Source organism: Eublepharis macularius, chromosome 10 (assembly GCF_028583425.1).
Source record: "Eublepharis macularius isolate TG4126 chromosome 10, MPM_Emac_v1.0, whole genome shotgun sequence".
Taxonomy (NCBI): Eukaryota; Metazoa; Chordata; class Lepidosauria; order Squamata; family Eublepharidae; genus Eublepharis; species Eublepharis macularius.
In genome coordinates, this window is record NC_072799.1 from 2,561,380 (window position 1) to 2,580,320 (window position 18,941).

Here is an 18,941-nt window from a genome sequence, read left to right on the forward strand (position 1 = left end):
AGATAGCTTGTAGGGTATCCAGAGAGGACTGGGGAGAACAAGCCAGAAAGAGACAGCCAGCAGAGGGCAACAGAGAGCAGCTGGTAAGAACTGGGTATTTCAGGACCTAGGACAGTGCCTCAGGGAAAGCAAGCGTTGCTCCAACCAAATCCAAAGCCCAGGTGAAATTTTGTATTTCTACAATCACAGCTTGTCAACAAATAAAACCCTGAGCTTTAAGGGTACTTTTTAAAAATGTAAAGGGGAAAAATTCTGGCTTTGTAGTAAAGAGTCCAGTAGCACCTTTAAGACTAACCAACTTTACTGTAGCATAAGCTTTTGAGAACCACAGTTCTCTTCATCAGATGCAACTGACAAAGAGAGCTGTGGTTCTCGAAAGCTTATGCTACAGTAAAGTTGGTTAGTCTTAAAGGTGCTACTGGACTCTTTACTATTTTGCTACTACAGACTAACGCGACTAACTCCTCTGATTCTGACTTTTCACTGTGATGCCAATGAGAGACTAGAAGTTTTGCCATTTGCCATCTTCACTGGGTGCCTCAAGGACTGCCAGCACCCTTGGGTGGTCTGGTTCAGACTTATTTTGTAAAAGACACGAGCTGCCATCTCTAGGGATTGGAGTCTGCTAACCTCCTCCTCCTCCTCCTCTATATGGAATTTCCCCTTGGACTCTATAACTTGCAGGATCTGGCCTGTGCACTCAAGGCCGTTATCTGGGGGTCATAGAGTTGGATCCCAGCTCCCTTCCAACTTTACAATCCAGAAAGCAGCTCTATCAGATTTAAAATTCTTATGAATGCAAGAAAGGCTAGAGAAAGATGGGTCAAAAGGAGCGTTCTAATTGGATCCTATCAGAGCACATCAAAACCTCCCCAAAAGGAAACCCCCCGGGGTCCTTTGATCGGAATAATATTTGACACAGAATTAATTGACCTCTGGACCACCGCTTTAATGAGATCTGTGTGGCCCCTTGTGAAAGAATGTTCACACATCTGCCAGCTGTTGCACCAGGGGTGGGGTGGGGGGAGTGGAAATAAGCCCCTGCCCTTCCCATCCAGCCCGGCTCAATGGACACCATCGGGCTTTTCCTAAGCTGCTTCTGCCAAAGACTGGCAGGCCTGACTCCGTAATAGGATTAGAAGGGCACTGCAGAGGTCTCTGCGGCATTAGAGGAGTGAAGTTTGGCGGCTTGCCAGCAGAGGTCCCTGGCAGGTCAGCTGTGCCACTACCTTTTCTTAACAGGGTTGTGCTCAAGGCGTTACTAATTGGAGCAGAGAGTGAGTCCTGGACGATCACAGGGCACAGCCGGCTGAGTTACAAAGGGTCAGGGCACTTCCAGAGACAAGCACGGGGGGGGGGCACCTGCTACTCTGCAGAGGGGCAGACCAGCTTGTTTGAGCCCCTCTCTGTAACAGCCCTGAGTTCCAAGGCCCACCTTGTCATTCTAAACATCAGGTTGCCACCCGCTTCTGGCCCAGTGCACGAGTCGCATTTAGAGATATTGGACTCGAAACCAGCCCTGTGGCCTGGGACACGTCCGCAGAATGACCCGCTGTGACATCAGGCAGAAGTTCTTACAACTGCGTTTACTGTGGGGGGGGGGAGAAGGGTTCGTTACAGAATGCTGATATAGCAATGCAGCCGCTGTGAAAGATCAGTTCGCCTGGAAGAAAACTTGCACGCAGGACACAGAAACTAAAGCTGGACAGCTTTTTTTTGACTGGTGCTGCTCTGGTGACCTTAACGGTGGCCGAAAATGAGATTTACTAGGTGACAAGCTTCTTGTCAGTCTCCATGTTAGAAAGAGTGGTGCCTGCCAAATTTCTACATCATCATCATCATCATCATCATCATCATCATCATCAGTCTGCCTTTCTCACTGAGGTCCAAGGCAGATTACACAGTGCAAGAGGAATGCAGTATAATCAACAACTAGGACTTTCACCGAGCAGAGTACAATAATGAACAATGGTTAAGAAATTCTGGAAAACAGATACAATAGGGAATGGTAGCAGAAAATTTTAAAACAAGCATAAAGCTGAGCACAGAGATGAAACTTTTTTGAAACAAAGCATAACTAATGTACATTGCATGTTCAGCAACGTGGAAACTCTCTAGTAGGTGCATTTCTACATCAGCAGACAGTACCCAATAGCATAGCGTATAGTCTCTATCCCTATCAAGGCATCTACCTGAGCTATTTCTTATGGCCTATAATCTGGGTAGAAAGTCCTCCTGAATAATTCAGTTTTGCATAGTTTGCAGAAATCTGGGAGAGGCAAGAGCGGAGCAGCACCGCCATTAACTGTCTTGGCAACCCTACTGGGACAGGAGGAGATGGATTCGGGACGGGAGAGGCAAAGGCAGGGATGACTGGGTGAGGAACAGAAAAGAAGAGCGGGCAGAGAACATGGAAACCATAAAGGCCAGAAGCTGTGCCCAATAAGCCAAGCTATGATGGTGCGAAATCTTGGCTCAAGCACTGCTGTAGTTCATAGTCCCCTATCCCACTGGAATCTCAGTTGTTGCCCTTTGGCAAGCCAGGAGTACAGAGTAATCCCCTTTCTTCAGGTTCCCACGAAATGTTGCCGAGTTTCATTTGGTTCTGTGGAGTCCAGCACCAGTATCTTTCTCGCAGTCTCCTTTGCTGTGGGGCCCAGAAATCTAGCACACTATATATTTAGGGCAAGAGTGCTGTCCAGTGCGTGCCTTTCACTAGATGCTGCTGGTTTATCTGGCTGGCCTGGTGACTCGGTGCTGCTGACCCTTTGCATGCAGTTCAAGAGCGTCCTGGGTTCACTGCCTTCCTCAGCACAGACCCCCCCCTCCAGGTTGCTGAACTGCACACTGAAAAGACTTGGTCTTTGGGCCACTCTCTCCCTGCAGGTGGCCCCACCCCTTCTACCCCTCTGGAAGCAAAGCATCTCCAAATCCCAGGGGCCAGCTTGTAATTTTCAGCAGCCAGGCCCATTTTAGGAGCCCAGAATTACGATCTTGCATGGAGTAAAGCAAGGATATTTAAGCCCCTAAACTGGATGCAAAATTGCAGTGCGTTGTGTTGGGTGCATGGGATTTCCCTTCAGCCCCGCTCGAAACCTTCATTCCTGATTTCCCATCCCGAAGGGATCAGACCTCTGAGCCCTTCCTCATCCAGATGGCAAGGATCAACCGTGGTCTAAAGAAGCCTTTGGCATGCACTGTTTGCATGGGAAGGTCCTGGAGAAAGTGCCCCCCCCATCAGTTCCCCTGCAGTAATGGCTGATCCACACATTGCAAAGTCAGCGTGAGGGACACGTGGCTGCCCCGAGGACTTTGGATCAAATGTATGCTTGGAGTTCTAGGCTGGTGGGAACTCCGTTCTCAGGCACGCGGGGGGCCGTGGGTCCTCTCTCAATGTCTTTTCCCTGTTTGCTGAATCTTTGACCTCTGAGATGACTGCGGGTTGAACCAAAGTCAGGGGTCCCCGCTAGGACTTTCTGGTGGGAGTCAACAGCCTCTTTCCCACCTACCTGGACAATGGCTTTGTAGCCCACCACTTCCAAGACCTGCCCACTCCGCTGCGTGCCGTTTGGAAGGGTGAAGTTGACGATCTCAGCAAACTGGGCGAACTGCAAGAAGGAAGCCAAGCGAGGGTCAGAAGCTCAAGGCGGGAAGAGAGGGGTGGCTTCTCACGAGGAGGAAGCCACTTTGACCCCATTTGTTGCAGCATTTCCCAAAATACCATTCCCCTTGGGACCATCTGGGCTTGATGGGCAGAGTTTTCCTCCTCTTTTCAGCACGAAAAACGACCCATTTCCACAATACCAGCAGCTGTTTGATTAAACCAGTCGTTTTTGCCACTGTTTTGCTCTTGCAGTTTTGTCCGTCCCCCCCATGGAACACGGTGGGGGGGGGATTCCATTCCCCCTCCCCATTTAACCCCACAGCGATGGTTCCAACTGGCCTGCAGAAAAAACATCCTGCACCTTTGGGGGGGGGGTGAAATGCTGTCAAGTCACAACTGACTTACGGCAGCCCTGCTGGGGTTTTCAATGCAAGAGACATTGAGAGGTGGTTTGGCATTGCCTGCCTCTGCACAGCAGTGCAGGGCCCTGACCTGGATGGCCCCGGATGGCCCGATCTCATTAGATCTCAGAAGCTAAGTAGGGTTCATCCTGCTTAGTACTTGGACAGGAGACCTCCAAGGAAGACAAGGGGCACTACTGAACTCTTGCTCTTTTCTACTGCTACAGGCAGACTAACATGGCTACCCATCATGATCAATTCAGACCTCTTTATTCTATTTGAATTATACAGCTCCAATATGCAAATTGCTTTCCTCTTGCTTCCATTGAAACTTAGGGCCAAGCTACAAGTGACGAATGACACTTGAACGGCAAGTGTATTTCTCTGTGTTCACTTGCCCTCCACTTGTGTTCCGCTCAATCCACTTGCTGTTCAAGTGTCATTCATCACTTGTAGCTTAGCCCTCATTTTCCATTCAGAGAGACCCTTTCGGAGCCCTTCACTGCCCTTTTAGGTTGCCACTATCTTGAATAATTTAGTTGTCATCTGCAAATTTGCCTCGGTCCTGTTGAACCCCTGCTCCAGATCTTACAAGTAGTTATACAGATGCTTGATTTGGACATGAGTTTCAATGAGCTGCTCTGCAAGATGCAGCATCCTAGAGGGGAGTGCTTTATGCCTTGGCCAGCATCGTGCTTAAGGCAGCCCTTCCACGTTGATTGTCTCCAGCTCCTGCTTCTCAGAGGTATACTGCCTCTGAACATGGAGGGTTTATTTGGCTCACATCATCTGCAGGACGTATCCGTCTCTCGGCATTATCTCATGCTTGCCAGTTTAGCCCAGTTTCTCCTTACAAACATGCCTCATTTCACCTGAGCCTGTACTTCGGCCCTTAATCTTCACCACAAGAGAAAAAAGTCTCTGTGATCCAGCTCTTTAATTGATCTTATTAACCCCCCTCCGGCATGGATCCCAATGAAAGGCATAATAGTAATGAGGTCTTGCGGCGGGCACCGTCCAAGAAAGCCCCGAGCACATATTAAGTCGAGAGGATGCATGTTCCTTGCTTCAGTACAGAATGCCCTTTTAACTTGGCACAATCATACCTCATTTGCAGATCTGTCAAGCCAACTTACTTTGGGCAGTGGATGCCAGAAATTAGGCCTGTTCTACATGTCTACTGTTTCTTGCTCCAAGCCTGAACTGATGAATTTGGAAATAAGCCCCTTTAATCGTGATGAAACTTAGATCCAAGAAAATATGCTAAACTCACCACCACTTTAGTGTGCTCCATTATCAGTGTGTGTGTGGAGCCCTCAAGTCATAACTGACTTATGGTGACCCCTGGTGGGGTTTTCATGGCAAGAGACTCACAGAGGTGGTTTGCCATTGCCTGCCTCTGCAACCCTTATCTTCATTGGAGGTCTCCCATCCAATTACTAACCAAGGCCGACCCTGCTTAGCTTCTGAGATCTGACAAGATCAGGCTCACCTGGGCTATCCAGGTCAGAGCTTCATTGCTAGTATTCAAAGGCTAATAATAACCATGATAACCAGGGCTTTTTTTCTGGGAAAAGAGGTAGTGGAACTTAGTGGGCTGCCCTCACTCCGTTCCCCCACATTCCCCCTGAAAAAAGCCCTGATGATAACTAAATGGAACCTCCATGTAAACAGGCAGTATATCTCAGCATACCAGATGGTGGGTACAAACAACAAAGGAATGCGGCTGCTGTTCTGCCCCAGTTGTAGGTTTCCAGAAAGCATCTGCCCGGCTCCTGAAGGAGCAGAATGCTAGACTAATGAGCCTCCAGGCTGATCTAGTATCTAGCAATTCTAGTGTTTCATTTAATTAAAATGGTCATACGTGTTCATGTGATGTGGAAGAGTTGGCATAATTATTTCACTATTTGAAATGTGCTTGCTTGGCTTTGTTTTCATCCTTGCTCTTCATTTGGAGCGTTCTTAGGGCTGTGAGCAGACTTTTAAAAGAGATCTTTTAAACACCATCAATCCATTATTTAACCAATTGCACGTCAATGTATTTGCATATGACCCAACTGCCTTGTTTAACAGTTTGGGCCTAGAATCGCTGAAGGACTGCCTCCATCCAAGGTCTGGAAGGCCTCTGAGGAAATGGGAATGGCTTCACTTTTTCAGTAGGCTGTCATGAATTGGTTTGTTCCTTTTGATTTGTTTAATTATATGGTGTTTCTTGTTTTATGTTTTTACTTGCCAGTCACCTTGGAATAAAGTGTGGTCCAAAAAGCCCTGAAACAAACCAATATTAAAATTAAGAATATATTTATCTAAACCCCACCTTTCTAGTCAACAGCACCTGGGGCTTCCCGATAAGATCTATAATTAAAACAAATGTGTGAATGAACCAGCGATGGATTTGCCATTCTTTCTTTCACAGTCTGGCCATTTAAAACGAGCCCTTATCACTGAATCAATGAACACCTTACTTGCTTAATCCACCACTGGGACCCATTCGTGCCCACCCCTCTGTTTGTCATTCTGGGAAATCGTACAGAGCTGCAATCATAAACTAAGGACTGAACCAATTGTCATGTCTAGCCCAACTGAGGAGGTGCAGCCACTGGATACACAAGCCCTCTTTGTAAAAGAGAGACTCGGTTATCTGGGACATTCCGGCGGAAACTGAGCGAGAACGGGAGTCCCTCCTGGTTGAATGTTTGTTCCAACATAAAAGGATTTAGTTTAAGAAAGGATCAGGGTTAAGAAAGGTTTCCTTTACAGGGATGTTTACTGGGATGTATCAGAGAATAGAGAGAGCATAAGGAGATTTGTGTCCAGCGGCTCCTTAGAGACCACCGAGATTTTCAGAGTGTGAGCTTTCGAAAATCAAAGCTCCCTTCTTCAGATACAAGGGAGAGAGAAATTGGGGGAAGCTACTGTGGTAATTAGATCCTACCTGACCTAGCAAAGCAGGATATAATTTAAATTCAGTAGCACCTTAAAGACCAACTAGATTTCCAGAGTGTGAGCTTTTGAGAGTCAAAGCTCCCTTCCTAAGCCTATCAGGTGCTACTCAATTTAAATTATGTCCTGCTTTTATAGGTCGTTTAGGATAGTATCCTTGTTCCAAAGGATAGTAGACTCAGGCCTACCCCCCAAGTGTGCAGTGTTTTCTTTGGCAATTTTTAGTCTGAAAATACCTGCCCCGAGGACCTGTTCTGCTTATTCTGGGCTTTTTTCCTGGGGTTTGCACTGAGGATATGTTTGGCCACTAGAGGTCACCCTTTGAAGCCAATACAGCTTTGCCTACCTTTATAGTAAGGCCAGGTGGGCAGAGAAGTCCCACGAATCACTCACTCTCTCTCTCTGTGGCACTACTTTTGCTCAAGAACAAATGGGGAGCTGCCCAACCCTAGCAAGGCTACTGAGCCTTTAACAGCTTCATGACAGGCAGAAATTCTGTAGGAAAAGCTTTTTCCAGCAGGGAGGTGCAGCAAAGCCTCCAACGAAGGAAGGGCCTTTCTCTGGGATTGGTGTTTTATTTATTTAACTTCTGTACTGCCTCTCCACCATGTTTAGTGCTTGAGGCAGTAGAACAAAGACACACAATACAATATTGAATATAAACACAAACATTAAGTGGTTGTTGTGGGTTTTCCGGGCTGTATTGCCGTGGTCTTGGCATTGTAGTTCCTGACGTTTCGCCAGCAGCTGTGGCTGGCATCTTCAGAGGTGTAGCACCAAAAGACAGAGATCTCTCAGTGTCACAGTGTGGAAAAGATGTTGGCAGTGTCCACACTGTGACACTGACAGATCTCTGTCTTTTGGTGCTACACCTCTGAAGATGCCAGCCACAGCTGCTGGCGAAACGTCAGGAACTACAATGCCAAGACCACGGCAATACAGCCCGGAAAACCCACAACAACCATCGTTCTCCGGCTGTGAAAGCCTTCGACAATACACAAACATTAAAATCAATAATACAATATAATAACAATACCGACATTAAAACCCATACATGGTTCTGAGTTTCTACTGCATGGATATCTCCTAGAGGAGGGAAAGTCCAATCTGGAGACGATGCCTTGGAAAGAGGGAAGGGTCCTCTCTCTTCATTCCAACCTGCAGCTTTCTCCCCAACCCTCTCAAAGTGGCAGGTCAGCCCTGTTCTCATCCCCTGATATGGTCCTGAAGCCACAACCCCCCTCCTCAGTCCCAGAAGGAGAACATAGGAATGCAGGAAGAATCTTGCTGGATCCAATCAAAGGTCTTTCTAACCCAGAACCTGTATTTTTCACAGTGGCGGACAGGAAGGCCACAACTGTTCTCTGCCATTGTCCCCCAGCAACTGGAGTTCAGAGATACGCTGCTTTTGATCTTGGAGGTTCTACTCAAACATCATGGCTAATAACTGGCCCTCCATGAATCGGCCCACTCTCCATTTAAAGCTGTTATTCCAGTGACCATAGCCACAACTTGTGTTGGTGAATTCTATAAGTTAACCATACATTGTGTGAAGAAGGACTTCCTTTTGCCTGGCTTGCATCAATGGGCTATCAACGTCACCAGGCGACCCCGAACACTAGTGCCGTGGGAAAGGGAGGAAAGGGTCTTACTCTCCAAAGAGACCGTGTGGGCTGCTGCTCTGGGCTGTGTGAATGTGGTGTGGTTTGGGACTAAGTGGCTTCTGCTGTGGACTGGCCCTCTCCAGATGCATGATGGAGGGAGGTGAGCCATCCTGCCAAGGCACAGAGTCACAACTTTGCAGGCACCCCAGCGACTGGGTGCTCCTATAAGCCCCTCCCAACTGTGGGGCCTCTTCAGCAGTGGCTCCAGCAGAAGGGAGCCCCTTTCCTTCAGAAACTAGCTTGCCTCTACCAGTATGCGGGTGAAGACTCTTTTTAGTGATAAGCTTTAAGTATCGGACGACATTTTTCAGCACTGCCATTTCAAAATGATTTAAGCTGGCCTTTACAATGAAAGGAAAGCAATATCTACGTCCAGCTTGATTTGGGGTCCAGCACACTCCTGGGAGAAGTCAAGGATTGTAACCAAATGGTCGAAATGAAAAGCAGAGTCTTTGCTGGCTCAGTGTGACAGCGCTGGTGCAAAGCTCCCGGTAGCAACTGCTACACGTGCCATCAGGTGCAAGAGGATTGTGGCCATCAGCACCTTTGCCACCTGCTTAGCCTCTACCCTGCAGACTTCTGTAGTGGTCCGGTGCAAATTATTTTTGGTACTAACTAACCTCTTGGTGTAGACACCCCAGGGCAGCAATCCTATGACCTGCTCAAGCTCTGTAATGTGTTACTTTCTGGAAACTTAGACTGATATTATTTATTAAGAGTCTAGTGTTCAGGCTGGATAGCCCAATCTCACCAGATCTTAGAAGCTAAGAAAGGGCTCATTTTGAGGGGGAATGAGCAGGAACGCAGTTCCGGCAGTTCTCCAAAGAGGTCACATATCAGGTGGCCCCGCCCACCTGACTCTCAGCCATTTTGGGCCCGTTTCGGCCTGGATTGGGGCCGAAACATCCCAGATCGGGCCTCTGACGGGTGGTGGATCACTCTCCTGTTCAGCAGCGGCCCAATTCTGACCATTTTGGCCCCTTTTTGGCCATTTTCAGCCCCTTTTTGCCACTTTGGGCCCAATTTCAGCCCTGAATGGCCAGGATTGGGTCCAAAACAGCCAGGATAGGTGATGTCAGGGGGTGCAAATCAGTTATGCTAATGACACACTTCCGGTGATGCCAAGGGGTGTGGCACATGCTAATGAGTTATGCTAATGAGTTCCTCCAGCTCTTTTTCTATGAAATGACCCCTGAGTGTCACTATGCAAACCACCTCTTTTTGTCTCTTGCCTTGAAAACCATATAGAGTTGCTATTTAGCTGTGACTTGATGGCATTTACATGCATATGCTGAACGACTTTTCATTTTGGCAGAACCAGCCCTCTCTATGCTGAATTTCATTTTTTTAAAAAAGTTGCCCAGTACCTTAACATTGTCCAGTACTACCAGAGGCCCATTCACACCACACACTGTCTTGTAGGCTGTGGAAAAAAGAAAAAAAGAGGGGATTACTGAATATTCCTGAGAAAAAGATCCAGAGGAGTTAGCCATGTTAGTCTGTAGTTGCGAAATAGTAAAGAGTCCAGTAGCACCTTTAAGACTCACCAACTTTATTGTAGCATAAGCTTTCGAGAACCACAGCTCTCTGCATCTGACAAAGAGAGCTGTAGCTTATGTTACAACAAAGCTGGTTAGTCTTAAAGGTGCTACTGAAGTCTTTACTAACCTGAGAAAAAGACAATCTAAAAGGAAACTTGTGGACACCTGGGAACTGCAAGAGGGGAAGAGATCAAGGATCAATGTGTGTCTCTGAGTCTCTCTACACAAGTCATCTTACACAGGGGCTAGATCAAGATGGGTAGCCATGTTAGTCTGTCTGTAGCAGTAGAAAAGAGCAAGAGTTCAGTAGCACCTATAAGATTGACAAAATTTGTGGTAGGATAGGAGGTTTTGTGAGTCACAGCTCACTCTCTGAAGAAGTGAGCTGTGACGAAAGCTCCTACCCTACCACAAATTTTCTTAGTCTTATAGGTGCTACTGACATCTTACACAGGGACGCTCAAGGGAAAAATCTTACACTTGTTCCCCTGTTGAGGATATGCATGCACTGCTAGGGAGAGTACACTTGAATATGAGACCACACAGAAAGTAAGTCACTTGAGCATCCCCGTGTAAGATGTCTTGTTTAGAGAGAGATTCTAGGTCCGGCTGCTGCACTGGAAGGGTTTTCACAAGGAAAAGTGCAATTGTATTAGCAAGGCCAACAGGCAAGTGTGGGTTGGACCAATTCATGAAGGACACCTCCTCTCTGCAATCTATTACGGCAAGGGCCCCCAACCTTGTGAACAACTTTGGAACTCTGGCTCAGGGTGGTGGGTGCAACCATAAAACAGCTGCTGCGGTATCTCTTCAGCATTTTACACAGAAGCTCTGTTTAACTGGGTGCCTTTTGAACTTAACATGCTGTTTCAAAACATTTTCTTGCACACACACAAAATAAATATACTTCTTGAGCTAGCTAAGAAACACTAATCTGGCAGCATTTTTCTTCATTTTGCAGGCATCTACGGCACTTGTGCTTCTTCTCCTAGCCCTTCTCATAAGTGCGAGCCCTTCTCATTTTTTACCTGCACAATTACTTACAACAATGTTGCTTGATTCTCAATGTCTGGAGAGAACTCGGCTGCCTGCACATGGGCACAGTAAGAGGGATTCTAACCTGTGCCCTTTTCACACTACTTACTTGCTTCCGAAACATCGCGAGATGTAGTGCAAAAACCGCGGAAGATAGCGAGAAGACGCTATCTTTCGTGAGAAGACGCTATCTTCCGCGTTTTTTGCGCTACATCTCGCGATGTTTTGGAAGCAAGTAAGTAGTGTGAAAAGGGCCCTGATTTTGAGAGGAGCATAAATTATTTTTGAAAAGTGAACCAAAATAGATGTAATGATGTTACGATCGACTTCCACCTGAAGGATAAAAATGCATTAAAACTGGGAAGATCTGTTAACTTCAATAGAAGTTCCAGCCTCACTTGATAATGGAGAAGATATCAGACAAACTTCAACAGGCAGAAAATTATCCCAAACTGTCCAATATCATAGAAAAGTGGCACCCATTTATAGAATATCTTTCTAGTAATGACTTGCAAACATTAAAAACACCATATCAAACATTCATAAACATAGAACTTTAATTACAAAGAAAATGTACTAAATCCAGTATTCAACTCTCTATTAATCTCTACCTGATTTTTAAATTACAATGTTATCTGACTTGATTCTTTACCTACTTATAACAGTAAGCAATGTTTAGGATATAATCAGGGCTTTTTTTCAGCGGGAACGCAGTGGAACAGCGTTCCGGCACCTCTTGAAAATACTTGGCACTAGTGCATGAAAATAATATTATTTCAAAGAATCCCATGTATTTCTTCCTCATTTCCCTCTCGAGAGTTCGGGCACCTCTTTTCCCAGAAAAAAACCCCTGGATATAATATTTATATGTCAATCATGTTATACAAGACTTAGTTCATTTTCTATATCCACTGAATCAGACTACTTTAAATTGCTTGTATGTTCAATTGTCATTGTATGCTGTTTGGAATTAAATAAAGTTCATAATGTTAAAAAAAAATAGAAGTTCCAGTCTAAAATGCTAAAATGCTAAAGTTCCAGCATAAAGCATTTTAGCCATGCAGCCAAACATGTTTAGTCAAATCAAGACCCACTGGGTTTTCAGAATCTTGCTCCACTATTTGCATAGGTAAAGTGCTTTACCATAAAGTACTTTACCTATGCATTATACCCCAAACATCAAAAATTCCAAAATCCTCACCCAGCCCCTTACTCACTTTCAAAAACCACTTTAGATTGGTACGGATAGGTGCCATGTCGATTCCTTGTATTATGGGATGCAGTGGAAAATTAGCAAGCTGATGGCCCTCAGGAAGGATCTTGCATGATTCTTCTCACAAGAACCACAAAAGATATTAATCTCTCTTTAGAGAGGAAATCCAAATTCTAGTGGCACTTTAGAGAGTAACAACATTTATTTCAATATGCACTTTCATGAATCACAGCTCACAAAGCGATCTCATCTTGAATAGTCTTTAAGGTGCTGCTGGAGTTTTGTTTTATTTTGTTACAACAGAGGAATGTTTTGCAATCTTTAGATAGTAGCAAAAGCAAGCAGGGAAATTCCTTTCTCCCTGACATTTAGAGACTACAGTTTGGCAGCAGAGGGGAGGAAGAAGGTTGGGTAAGAAGAGAAGGAAGGTGAGCAAAGACTTTTGCACAAAATGAGGGTGTCATTTCACTTGGAGATAGGTTAGCCAACCTCTAGGTGGTGGCTGGAGATCTACTGGCATTATAACTGATCTCCAGAGGACAGGATCAGTTTCCCTGGTGGAAATGGCAACTCTGGAGTGGGGGCGGGGGGGGGGGCTGTGCGGCATTACACTTTGCTAGGCCCTTCCCTTCCCCAAACTCTGCCCTTCTCAGGCTCCGCACTGAAATCTCCAGGAATTTCCCAACTTGGTGTTGGCAATCCTATGAATTATGCACATTGATATAAATGTGATTTCTGGAAAAAAGTGTATTCGGAAGGTAATATGTGAAAGCTTGAGCCACACGTGACTGTGGGTGGGTCGTCTGGCTTCCTTATTTGCTCCACGCTGAAGCTTTTTTTCATTTAAAGTTTTAAACACACACACACACACACACCATGGATTTATTTATTCTTTTACTTTTCCCAAATGCTGGAGGAGGGAAACACATCACATGTTCAGGAAAAACTGAAAGTTTGGCCTTATAGGTCACAATTAAGCTTTGTTTAGGGCGTAAAATAAACTGACCTGCCATCACGTCTGCTCACGGATACAAAAACCCGTTTGTGTTTCTGGAGAAGCAGTCAAGAAATGCACATATTCTGCTCTCCATCGTGAGAGGACCTATTTCCAAGACTAGTTTCTCCCCAGTTTCCACGAATTGCCAGCGTTTTGGAAGGTCACGTTTCTTTTTCCACCTGCCCACGTTATTTTATGATCCATCAAAAAGCGCCAGGAGGAGAAAGAGAAAAACGCAGCTCTTGGCCGAGGGTCTCTGGGATCGCAGGACTTGCCTCCTGGCCCGAACATCGTTGGGCCCACCTGCGGCTTGCCTCTTGGCTTGCCAAACAAATAACACTTTAAAACCCCCCGACTGCACCCTGGAATTTCTGCTGGCTGTCCAGGAGAGGCACATCTGAGCGGGCAACTCCCTTCCTCCCCTGCAGCTGGCCCACATCTCGCCGGGCCAGCTCCATTGGGCCTGACACATACAGCCACCATATCTGTAAAGGTCATAACCTCCCCAGTAGGCCCGGTTGAGCTCACACATCTGCGAGCCGGGCCTGGCCTGCCCCTGCTGTGAGCGGACAGAGGGCACGGGCAGGAGGGGAGGCCCCGGCCGGGGTGTGTGTGTGTGTCTCATAAATAGATGGCGATGGTTGTTGTTCCTGTTGTTGGGTATCTTTCTGGGTTTAAAAAAATGGATGTAGCCGAGAGAGAAGGCTCCTTCCTCCCCTGCCCGGCCCTTAAACACAATGAAATCCATGTTTTGCAAGGACACAACCAATGTCTATGCCAGGTTGTGCCGGGTGTATTGCGCTGCTACCCTCGTGAATGCATCATGCACACATTCAGTGGCCAGATTGCCTAATCTGTAATTAACATGGGATTTAATGCTCTGCACATGCCCCCACCTGCATGTGCGTACCCCCCCCCCCCACGCGCACACACACCCTGCTGCACAGATATTGGGTGACATCATTTGCTATGACAGCAGAGTGACTGGGTGAAAGGTTAGCTTAGCACGTTTCCAAATGTCACGGTGTTCTTTCTGCTGCGTTAATCAGCACGGAACGGCCCAGCTAGCCCCTTTCTGTGTGGCAGTTTCCTGGGCGTTATGCCAGTCCTAGAGTTTGTGAACATCATGAGATTGGGAAGAAAAATGTAGACATTAGAAGCTTTTAGGGATAAGAATGTGGATATTCTTCTCAATAGCTCTGGAAAGCTCACGCCCTGGAAATCTAGTTGAAGGCGCCCCTGGACCCAAGTCCTGCTCTTCTACTGCCCACCAAAAATATTCTTTTCAATGGTGGCCAAGCAGATGCCCCAGGAGACCTACAAGCAAGGAATGGAAGTTTCAGCCCCCGTTTTTGCCCTGCATCTGTTACTCAGAGGTAGACTACCCCTGCACCTGGAAGTTTCATTTGGCGGCTAGATACCAACAGGCCACTCCACAACACGTTTAATCTTTTTTTAACCCAACATCTGTGGTGCTCGCCACCCCTTGAGATAGCAAATGTCACTGGCTGCGTGTGCTTCATTTATTTGTACTCTTACATTTTCTTTGGCAGTGATATTAACAATAGAAAAGTCAAGTATGTCTAGGGTTAACGAATTTCAGAAAGAACAAAACCATGGTTACAGTGAGACCAAATGCAGGTGTGCCAGGGAAATAGCAGGGCTTCGCAATGTGACGCCAACATCTCCAGTCAGCCCCAGGTGCTGGGATGGCAGAGCAGCAGACGGCCCCGAGTCTTTCCCCCTCTTCCCTTCTCGGCTGTTTCTATTACTCGCTGCAAAGCTCCATCCCTCACAGGGCTTCGCAACCTACCATTACCACAGGGCTTTCTTCTACTTCTTTTGTGGAGGTTATTAAATGACAAAACTGAGGCTGTCATACTTTGGTCACATCATGAGAAGGCAGGACTCTTAGGAAAAGTCGATAATGCAGGGGAAAGCGGAAGGCAGTTGGAAAAGAAGAAGACCCAAAGTGAGATGGCTTGACTCAATAAAGGAGGCCACGTATAAAGGAGGCCACATCCTCCAGTTTGCACGATCTGAGCCAGTCTGTTAATGATAGGACATTTGGGAGATCTTTCATTCATAGGGTCGCCGTAGGCCGGAGGCAACTTGACGGCACATCATATACACACACACACATTAATTTTGGACCTAAATGGGCACAAATGCCCTTCCCTCACCCCTACCTTGCAACTTTCCCTATTCCACTCAATGCTTCTGTTTGCATCTCATTTGTAACCAGAGCTATAAAAGATTATCTAAAGCCTGCTCTGTTTGGGATAAACATCAAGAGAAACGCCACCTTTGTGCTGAGCTTGACGTTTGGGCACTAAGGCAATGCTGGTAGAAGAAGGCTGGTGTTCCTGCTGGATTGTAGTATTACTGGATTGTAATATATTTATAATATTCAAAAGCAACTAAGATGCAATATATGGGGCAGGATACATATTTAAAATCAAAGATACTGGTGCGGTTTTGATTTACCTGTCCCTTAGTGAGTGTAAACACTTTGTCATCAATCAATCACTCAATTGTTTTAAACTGTAGTCAGGGAGCTAAAATTTGAAGCTGTTGGCACACCCATCAGGAACACCCCATGGGGCTTAGATCTGACAACCCCTTTCTTGGTAAAATCAAGAAGAGTCCAGTAGCACCTTTAAGACTAACCAATTTTATTGTAGCATAAGCTTTCGAGAATCAAGTTTTCTTCGTCAGATCTGACAAAGAGAACTTGATTCTCGAAAGCTTATGCTACAATAAAATTGGTTAGTCTTAAAGGTGCTACTGGACTCTTCTTGATTTTGCTACTACAGACTAACACGGCTAATTCCTCTGGATCTATGACCCCTTCCTTGGGTCATCCCTGTTGGACGTGGGAAAGGGTCTTTCTTCCCCTCGCTATGAAACTCTGGCCTGCACACGAAGTTCTGCTTCCTTGAAAAGGTGCTGGGCAAGGCATGTCACTGCCTGTGACCCTGAAGAGCTGCTGCCACTCAGAGCCACGCAGTGCTCGAGGGGCCCAAGGTCAGACTCAGCAGCCAGCAGCTTCACGAGTCTCTGGAATGGTCAGTTTTGCACCTGACCAGATGCCAAACTTGGTGGTGGGTAACGTGGCCCCCAGAACAGGACTGAGCTGACTTCTCTGTTGTAGGGTTGCCAGCCTCCATGTGGGGCCTGGAGATCTCCTGGAAGTATAACTGATCTCCACTATACCCCACTGAGGTCCTTCCCAACCCCCAACCCCACCCTTCCTAGGTTTCATCCCCAAATCTCCAGGAATTCCCTAACCCATCTGTTGCTTGTTCTACTTTGGCTTCACGAAGGTCTCCGGAAGCTCTGCACCGGCATATTTTAACTGTACAAAGCGAGAGAGAAAACCCTGTTGTAACTAACCTGTGTGAAGGGAACTCCTTGAGCATCAGAAGGGGTTTGCAGGATCAGGCCTATTTAATCCATTGTTCCTTGCAAGCCTCCCAGCATCCCTTAGAAATTGGTGGGCAGAGATAATGCATTCCACGCTTCTCAGTTTGCCAATACTACGCAGAAGTTACAATCAAATTCAAATTACACCACAGAACATTTGCAAGGGGCTACCTGAGGGGAAGGGGGGGGCGGGCGGGGTGAGGCTGTGCTGCCTATTGAGCAGTCTATATAATGAAGGCCTGGGATACAAAAAAGAGGGGGGGGACTGCTAGAAAATCAGATGGAGGGAAGCAGGCCCACCCCCGGAAAACAGCCATTCAGATCATTAAGGGTTTGCGCTGTTATGAAAGAGGGAACTTTAACTCTTCCTGGGCCTAGCAGAGTGGGTGGGCTGGGGGCTTCTCGGTGGAGGTGAAGGGAGTCAGGGGGAGAGGGGAAAAGGTGGATGAAAAGCTGTTGGGCAGGGTTGCTGATTCTGCAAATTAAAAAACAGCAGCAAAGGAGAGAAAGCCCCAGAGCGAAAGGTCTTGGGGCCTGGCCTCTAGCCACCCCCTCCCCAAATTCGTGGCTCCCATCCTCGGCAATCTGAATTAACCCTTGACAATTGTGCACGATTAACTCCCATGGGGCAGGAGGGAGAGGGGGGCTGGGGGCAAGGAGCAGAGGAAATTGACCGTGCTGACAAAGGGGACAGCCGGCCCAACTCCACCAAAGCGCTAATTGCTTCCCCTCCTTCGCCCCCCTCTTTCCCCTTCCCCGGCATCTGTTGGGTGGGTCCCCCTTCTCAGAACGGGGCGGGAGGGCTAGCAGAAGCTTCAGGGCTCCTCTGTAAAGTGCACACTTCCCTGGCTGGAGCATCACTCGCTCAGCCCTTTTCAAAGGTCCTAATTACAGGCCCAGGCTGCCAGTAGGGTCAAGAACTCTAACCATTAGAAATGCTTGCTCAACAAATTAATGTCCGGTCGCTTAATTGTCCGGCTTTTAACCCAGGATTGAATTCAACTCAGTTTTCATTTCGTTCATGGATTTCATGACGACTTCATAATTGTGGTTCCCAGAAATTCAGAATAACACATTTAACAACATAAAATCAGAGCAACTCTAAAATGGGTAAAGGGACGACTGTTTATTCTAACAATGAAATAGCTAACAACAACAACAATGCTAGAAAGGAAGGAAGCAGCAGTGAACACAATTTGAAATCAGTTGAAAGCAAGGAAGAATAATGAAATATTAATAGAGCAAGATTTGGGTCCAGTAGCACCAACCAGATTTCCAGGAAATGGAGAGAAAGCTCCCTTCATCAGATACCAATAATCAACAAAATGAATAAAATTAATCAAATAGTCATAAAAATGCACGAGTAATAAAAATATCAGTATAGGTGCCATTTTGATCAATATTGAAAGACTGTGTGGGGCACTGCTATAATTTAAACAAAAACTGAATTAATAAGCAACAGCTGTTAATAGGAAACCAAAATAGCTAAGAGTGGCAGAGAGACAGTGCTGTTAAGTAGTTAGTACTAGGTTGGCTATCGAAGCCCAGATTCAACATCCTCATGTGATACTCCTTGGTTAGGGTTACTAACTGTGGTTTGGGAAATTCCTGGAGATCTCGGAGTCTACGGAGGGCATAGTTTGGGCAGGAGAGTAACCTAAGCAGGGTATAATGCCATATAGCCCCCCTTCCAAGTTGCCATTTCTTTCAGGGGAACTGATCCAGTCCTCTGGAGATCAGTTGTAATTCCAGGAGATCTTCAGGCCCCATTGAGAGGTTGACAGCCCTACCTCCTGGTGACCTTGGGGCAGGTACTCACTCTCAGCTGATCCTACCTTACAAGGTTATTGTGATGATAAGAGAGGGGGCTGGAGAACCAGGCATGCCACCCTGGACTCGTTGGAGGAAAAGCATAAAATGTATTCAGGAAAAAAATAATCTGACTTTCAATTTTATTCCAAGATAAATAGCCATGTTAGTCTGTCTATAGCAGTAGAAAAGAGCAAGAGTCCAGTAGCACCTCTAAGGCTAACAACATTTGTGGGAGGGTAGGAGCTTTCGTGAGTCACACAGCTCAAGCTACTCGACTCTTGCTCCTTCCAGTCTTATTCCCGAGA

At 46.5% G+C, this 18,941-nt stretch overlaps 1 protein-coding gene across 1 annotated transcript in view; it reads right to left on the reverse strand.

Moving 5' to 3' along the window:
- The window catches only part of ATP6V1B1 (ATPase H+ transporting V1 subunit B1), a 68,794-nt gene that overhangs the window by 31,683 nt on the left and 18,170 nt on the right, over positions 1–18,941 (reverse strand). Inside the window, exons 2-3 of the mRNA XM_054989978.1 lie at positions 9,980–10,035; positions 3,510–3,608 (exon numbers count right to left, since the gene is read on the reverse strand). Coding sequence (XP_054845953.1) covers positions 3,510–3,608; positions 9,980–10,035 — 155 coding nt within the window. The remainder of the gene's footprint in view (positions 1–3,509; positions 3,609–9,979; positions 10,036–18,941) is intronic.